Source organism: Lontra canadensis, unplaced genomic scaffold (genome assembly GCF_010015895.1).
Source record: "Lontra canadensis isolate GAN:19392208 unplaced genomic scaffold, GSC_riverotter_1.0 scaffold811, whole genome shotgun sequence".
NCBI lineage: Eukaryota > Metazoa > Chordata > Mammalia > Carnivora > Mustelidae > Lontra > Lontra canadensis.
The window spans coordinates 8,445-15,959 of record NW_022631795.1 but is presented as its reverse complement, the minus strand read 5'-3'; the positions used below and the strand labels follow the sequence as shown (position 1 = coordinate 15,959).

The 7,515-nt window shown below is 52.6% G+C and overlaps 1 protein-coding gene across 1 annotated transcript; it reads right to left on the bottom strand.

The window, feature by feature from the left end:
- Positions 1 to 347: 347 nt before the first annotated feature.
- Positions 348 to 1,254, bottom strand: LOC116863271 (cbp/p300-interacting transactivator 4). The gene is made up of 2 exons (XM_032850774.1): positions 1,165 to 1,254; positions 348 to 1,035 (listed from the first exon to the last, which is right to left on the bottom strand). Exon 2 carries the CDS (start codon positions 1,016 to 1,018, stop codon positions 461 to 463), a length of 558 nt encoding a protein of 185 aa, XP_032706665.1. The 5' UTR covers positions 1,019 to 1,035; positions 1,165 to 1,254; the 3' UTR covers positions 348 to 460.
- Positions 1,255 to 7,515: the final 6,261 nt, after the last annotated feature.

Genomic DNA, 7,515 nt, shown 5'->3' with positions numbered 1-7,515 from the left:
CCCAAGGCGGGGGGCCCAGCGACCTGGGGGCCCAGGCGGCGGGGTGGAGGCCTCGTGGATGGGCGGCTCCAGGGGCCCACTGACCGCAGCGGGTTGCACAAGGAGAGAAGGGGCATCAGGCAGCAGCCTGCTATGGCTCAGATTGGGGGGCGGGGTAAGGGAGAATCCGAGAGGACAGAGTCCAAGAACCGGGAGTCCGAAAGGGGGTCCAGTACCCTTCACTTTACCGCTGAGGCTCCGGGTCAGAGAGGTGGAGCTGAACTGTCATCCTGCAGGAGGCCGAGCCTGGACAGAGGCCTGGAGTCCCAGGCCGGCGTCGGGCTCGGAGCGCCAACCCGCTGACCCGCTGCCTCCACCCTCACGGAGGGTGCGCGCGGGGCCCGGGCGCTTGGGGCGGACTCCGGCGGGCTGTCAGACCCCCTTCTCCTCTCGGGCACGCCAGGCAGGCGCCCGGCCGCACTCAGCAGCTCACCGAGCCGGCGGGTGGCGCCGACCCCAAGTCCGAGAAGCAGTCGAACTCGCTCTGGCCCAGGAAGAGCTCGGGCAGCTCGCGCACGCGGTGCAGCCCGAGCTCGAGCTCCAGCGACGTCAGCGCCTCCTCGTCGATGAGTTCGGCGTCCATGCAGCCCAGGGCGTGAGCGGGCGGCGGTGGGGCCGGGGCGCCGGGCGCCGGCTGCAGGCACGGGGGCCCTCCCGGGACGCCGGGGGGCGCGGCCGCGCGGCCCGGGTACAGCGTCGCCACCGGCTGCAAGTGCGCGCCGCCGCCGGCCGGCGGTGGCACGGCCGGAAAGGGCTGGAAGGCGGGCGGCGGCCCGAAGGCCCCGTACGTCAGGGCCCCGGGTGGGGGCGGCGGCGGCGGCTGCCCCAGCGGAGTCCCTCGCGGCCGCAAGCCGCTGTCCAGGCCCGGGCCCGCGTACGGCTGCAGCGTCCGGAGCGCTTGGGGGCCGTGGGAGGGCGCGGCGGGCGGCGGCCTCTGCACCAGGCGGTAGCCCTCGGCGAGCATCAGGTGGTCGGCCATGACGACGGGCCGGATGCCTGCGGGGGCGGCGGCCGGATGGTCAGCTCGGGCGTCCCCGGGTCCGGGCCAGCTCCTTCCCGCGGCGAGGGATCCGCGTCCCGTGCCCTCCCCACAGCTCAGTCAGGCAAAGGAAAACGGAGCCCGACTCGTGGTACTGCTCAACCCAGGGCGCCCCGAACTCAGAGCTCCCGCGCGCCCCGGGGTTGCAGCTCCGGGCAGCTAGGACACCGCACACCACCGCTCCGTACTCGGACCTCCGCGCCGCGCCCCCGGCTTCAGCACCTTCTTATAGCAGAGGCGGGGCTTCCCCGCCCCCAGGCGCTCATTGGCTGGATGGGACACTCCTGGGCGGGCCATGCCGCTCCTCCAGGTTTCGGCCCCGCCCCTCCCGGAGCTCCGCCCTTTGGACCCCAGGCGGTGCCGCGGGCTAAGAGAGCTGCTTGGGTATGTTTGGCACTTTTCAAGGGGTTTGGGCTGGCTGTCCCAGACTCAGCCCTGGGACTGGCTGGGACCAAGCTCGAACAGACCGGAAGGTGGTTTAGGAGGGGCCAGAGGTTTAGGTCCCCAGAGCTGCAGGATCGCAAGGCCAACCTCTTAATTTTCCAGATGGAACCCGAAGCTTGGTGGTGGAAGGGGTTTCCTGGAAATACACACCAAAGCTTTAAGAGAAGCGAGACTGGAATATAAGCTTTGTGACTGTCACCTCTACACAGGGCACAGGCATCCATGTGTAGAGGCGCAGGCACCCACCTCACAAGGTCCCACGGAAAGCCAGCTGCTTGTCCCCATAACCCCAGGGGAACCAGGAGCTCCTCCAGTGGCTTCCACTTACTCGTCGGTGGAAGCATGTACTGAGTTGTTATTAAAGTCATTTATGGGCATGTCTCCTGAAGGACTCGTTCATCTTCATGTCCTCAGCACTTGGCTCAGAGGCTGGCCCAGAATAGGCTTTTAGTAAAGGTTTGGTGAATGAAGAAATGATCAAACGAGCTGGAACTCACCTGAGTTTCAGTTTCTTTATCTGTAAAATGGGGGCAAAAGCCGCACTGATCCTATTGGGTTCTTGTGAAGGTTAAATGAAGACACGTCCAGCTGATGTGGGAAACAAAGGCAGAAGGAAATGTAGATAAAATGAAATCTTCTAACCTGCTGCCCATTGACAAACACTTGAGATAAGGTAGATTATAATATTCCTCCAGGATCCTGTGCATCTTCTTTAGCATAGGAAAGCCCTTTGGAACTTCCCTTATTTTTAGTTCTCCCAGCCCCAAGGTGTACAGTCACTGGCTCTCACAATCTGGGAGCAGCGGAGAGCAGCAGGCAGGAGCGGCAGCAGCCCTTTCTGCCCACAGGTCCTGTCCCCAGGCTTTAATAAAATGACCATTTTGCACCCTAAATGTCTCAAGAATTCTTTCTTGGCCATCAGCTCCAGACCGCACCAACTTCACCAACACACCAACATTCAGCGAACCAAATCATGGTGCCTGGCACATAGTAGGTGCTCAAAAATATACCTCAAAAGAATGAAAAGCTGGACTTAGTTTTGTCCTTCAAGATCTGAGTTGGGATGTTGCACCTTCCCTTGATAACAGTAACGACTTGGATGTTTAGAGTGCCTCACATTCCACAAACGTCATAAGGGGGGACAGGGCATGGGTTAGCAGCCCCATTCTGCAGATAAGGAGACCAAGGCACACAAAGGAAAAGTGGCCTTCCTGCGGCCCTGCACAACCAGAACTAACATGGGGATGCGTGTGTCCTTAAAGCAGCTGGAGTCTCTCCAGGTGGCTAGGAGACAGCCACCCGAACCTTGCTCTCCACTTGTTTGCCACTGCCCCTCCCTTCTCTGGCTTCTCTCCCCTGGTAGTGTCCTTGGGACTTCCTGGAACTTGGGTTTATCCAGTTGGTACAGAGGGAAGAACCTCAGAAGCCCGAGTTCTAATCATGTCCCCACCACTGGCAGGGACTGTGACCCCTGGGTGTTGTCCCTTGATTCTCCAGGGCCTCAGTTTCCTGCTCAGCGAAAGGGAGATTGTAAGCCCCGCCTGGTCACCCTGCGAGCTTGTGGCAAGGTCACAAGTGACCATGGAGGGGATCATATTTTATGCAAAGTGTAAAAGCTGCACGGTAGAATTGATTCTCCTGAAACTCTCCCCGATTAAGGCTTCACATGGAAATTCCTAAGCCTGGCTGCATCTGAGACTCATCTAGAGGTGTGTGTCCAAAGGGGGGATGGTGGGCGGGCCTTTGAAAAATACTAAATCCCTGGCCCCACACAAATCTCCTGACTCAGGCTCCGTGAGGGTATTTTTGAACCATGAGAATTTATGTTTTTTAAAAAACGATCCTGTCATTCTGACAGAGTTGGTCTAAGGACACCAACCTTTGGGAGCCATTGTGCCATGAAACAGTTTTCCTTAAAAAGGAAGAAAAAAGTATATGAATGAGAATAATGTTTAGAAAGTTCTTTCCTTTAGTCAACAAATATTTATTGGGCGTCTACTCCATGCCAGACATTGATCTACTCATGGTTTTAAAGCTTTGGGGATCAAGCAATTCCTCAAGAACCTAACAAAAGCTGCAGGCATCATGGTCACAAATTATAGCACATAAATGCAGCAGGCTAGCCGATCTCTGGGGGACACTTGGGATCCTCAGGGGTTCATGGGGTTTGGGTTAAGAATCCCTGTTCTTCCTTGGGGACGTATAGTAAAGAATAAGCTAAGTAAAATAATTATCTGCATGTTAGAAAGTGGGGGAAAAAAGAAAAATAGGGTTGGGAAGAGATTGGGGGTACGGGTGGGGGGCAGCTTCTAGGATTGCACAGGACGGCCGGGGTTGGCTGTACTGAGACTGAGATCTGGGCAAAGACTTGAAGGAGGGGAGGGCTGTAGCCATGTGGGATCTGGGGCAAGAGCCATCCCACCAGAGGAGACAAATGGAGTGTGCTTCTAAAATCCTGGCGCAAGGGACCAGGGCGGTACTGCCACCAAGGACCTGCCCCAGCCGGGGAATCAGTTTCTGAATTAGAAACTGCAGGTGGTTCTGGGCCCCTAAGTTAGAGTAAAGCCTTGGGCTAGGAAGGTATGTGGCTGCCGCAGAGGGAGCTCTGGGCTGGAGGAGGTCAGAGAGGGAGGAGGGAGGAGGGAGGAAGATCACGTGGGGCTTGTAAGGGCCTTGTTGGGCCTCCTAAGGACTTTGGCAGATGAGTCGCCTGGTGCAACTTAGGCCGCAGAAGCATGGCTCTGGGCAGACCTCGTTTGCTCCCAGCATGCCCCTGAACTACTTTCTTGCTCTACCTTGGGCTGCCCTGGCACATTCATTTCTCAGGGCTCTTGCTGTCCCTTCTTCCTGGCATGCTTTTCCCTGAGTCAGTCCTTCCCTGTGTTCAGATCTCCATCTCAAAGTCAGCCCCTCGCAGACACCTTCCCTGGTCACTCCCTGTCCCTCTCTATCCCCTCAGTTCTGCTTTGCTTCTTAGCGGTTACCACGACTTGGCTTCCTTGGAAAGAAGGTCTCTGCACTAGCAGGTCGGCTCCCTGAGACCAGAACCCTTGATTCTCTTGGTCTACACAGTATTTCTGAGGCATCAGAACGGTGCTTGGCCCATAGAGAGGACTGAAACAGTTGTCAAGGGAATAAATTAGGCAGAGTAGAAGTTATTGCCCTTTTTGACCAAGAAGGAAACTGAGGCCCAGAAATAACTCAGGAGGTTGGCTGAGGTCACAAGGTGTGTGTCATGGAGCCAGAGTTGGAGGTAAGAAAGCTAGTTCATTGTTGTGGTTTTCCCAAACGTCCCCAATTTTCTGATACACCTCCTTAAATTTCCCTCTCCTTGAATGTGGGCTGGATACAGTGACTCACTTCTGACAAAGAGAATATAGCAGAGTTGACGGTGTCATTTCCAAGATTTGATCCCCAAAGATACTGCAGGTTTCTTCTTGCTCTCTCTCTTGAATCACTTGCTCTGGGTGAAGTTAGTTGACATGCCCCCAGGACATCAAGCAGCCCTAGGGAGAGACCCACATGGCTGGAAACTGAGGCTTCCTGCCAGCAACCTGTGAGGAGGTGAGACCTTATGCCAACAGTGGTATGTGTGAGCTCCCTCCAAAGCCGAGCCTCCAGTGACAGCCAAGGTTTTAGATGTCGGCAGCCCCAGCGGACATCTTGTTTGCAACCTCACCAGACACCTGGAGCCAGAAGGACCCAGCTACGCCATTACTGGCTTCCTGAAGCAGAGAAACTGAGATGATAAATGTTTGTTGTTTAAAGCTACTCGGTTTGGGGGACAATTTTGTTACACAGCAGTAGATAATACATGAATATAGCAACCTGTCCCTGGTTCATCCCCAAACGGGCCTTACTTTGCTCTACTTTTTATTTTTTCTAAGCATTCATCATCTTTTTTTTTTTTTTTTTTTTTAGATTTTGTGTATTTATTTATCAGAGGGAGAGAGTGGCAGCAGAGGGAGAAGTAGGCTTCCCGCTGAGCAAGGAGCCCGATGAGGGATTCGATCCCAAGAGTCTGGGATCATGACCTGAGCCTGAGGCAGACGCCTAACCTGTTGAGACACCCAGGCGTCCCGCATTCATCATCTTTTAACACATTCAATAATTCATTTACTTATCATGTTTAATTGTTTGTCTCCCTACCCCTAGAGTGTCAGCGCTACACGGCAGGGAACATTGTTTTATTTATTGATTTATCCCTACCACCTAGAGCAGTGCCTGACACATATACTTCATTAAAAATGAGATATTATCGGGGCACCTGGGTGGCTCAGTGGGTTAAAGCCTCTGCTTTCGGCTCAGGTCATGATCCCAGGGTCCTGGGATCAAGCCCCACATCGGGCTCTCTGCTTGGCGGGGAGCCTGCTTCCTCCTCTCTCTCTCTCTCTCTCTCTGCCTGCCTCTCTGCCTCCTTGTGATCTCTGTCTGTCAAATAAATAAAAAAACAAACATTTATTTAAAAAATGAGATATTATCAATATAAGACAATTCTTATTTTGGAAAAAATTGAAATGGGAAAAGAATTCCTGGGTGTGAGAATCAAGAAAATGTGTCGGCAGGTGCTCAGTAAATATCAGAAAGTAGAATGGCAGGAGGCTGGCTTTGGTGAAGGGAGCAATAAGCCCCGCCCCAATACAGACGCATTCCTAGCCAATGAGATGTGAGCAGAGGGGATTGGGTGGGGCTTCCTGGAAAGCTCTTTCCAACAGATGCAATTGTGCGGAAGAGGTCAATCTACAAACCCAAGACCAAGGTTAGGGGTTGCCAGGGCCTGGGAAGAAGGGAGAATAGGAGGAACCGCTTAATGATTCCTTTGGGGCTGATAAAAATGTTTCACAATTAGATAGTGATTACACAACACGGTGACCGTGCTAAATGCCACTGAATTGTTCACCTTAAAATAGTTCATTTTAGGGACGCCTGGGTGGCTCCAGCAGGTAAGTGTCTGCTTTTGGCTCAGGTCATGATCCCGGAGTCCTAGGATCAAGTTCTGTGTTGTGCTCCTTGCTAGGCGAGGACTTTGTTCCTCCCTCTGCCCCTCCCCCATCTCTCTCTCTCTAAAATAAATAAATAAAATCTTTTTAAATTTTTTAAAAATAATAAAAAATAAAATAGTTAATTTTAGCGCCACCTGGGTGGCTCAGTAGGTTAAGCGTCAGACTCTTGATTTTGGTTCAGGTCATGATCTCAGAGTCAGGACAGGAGATCAAGCCCTGACTTGGGTTCTGTGTTCAGCGCAGAGTCTGCTTGTCCCTCTCCCTTTGCTCCTCTCCCTGTTGCACACACACTCCCTCTCTCTTTCTCAAAAATTAAAAAAATAAATGAAAAATAAATAAAATGTTTCATTTTATGTTATATGAATTTCACCTCAAAGAAAAATGGATTCAGCCATCACTCACTTTATGTTCTATGCCTTCTTCCCTTCCTTCCAGGGATAAGGATGTGATGCCTAGAGAGACAGTAGACATTTTTTTTTCAGCATGAGGACAGAGGAGGAGGAAGAAGGAGTGGAGGAGGATGAGTTGATAGCTAATACAGAGTGCTTAGTATGTGTTAGATATTGGGCTAAGCTCTTTATATATATTAGTTCACTTAATAATTACAACAACACTACAAGGAAGATACTATTCCTATTTTATGGGTGAAAAAACTGTTACAGAGAAGAAAAATGATGGCACACGCTTAAGATGGTAGAGAGGAATCTCCAGGTCCCATGGAACCTCTGTAGCCAGTTCTGGGAGACCTACTTTGGCCTTCTTACTATTTGGAAAAAAAAAAAAATCAGTTAAGCCATTGTAGTTAGGTTTCTGTCCCATGCAACCTAAGGTTCAAAGCCAGGTGTATCTGACTTTAGTGCAAGACTGCGCACGATACAACTAAACAACGTTGTGCCCTCCTGGTCTGCAAATCAGTGATCAAGGGCTTTTTGGTACCTCAGATGCCACTGGATGGTGGTCATGTTTAGGGTAGAGATGGGGTCTCTTTCC

Coding starts and splice junctions, on each gene's coding strand:
- LOC116863271 (XM_032850774.1), bottom strand. CDS start 1,018: ATGGCCGACCACCTGATGCTCGCCGAGGGCTACCGCCTGGTGCAGAGG.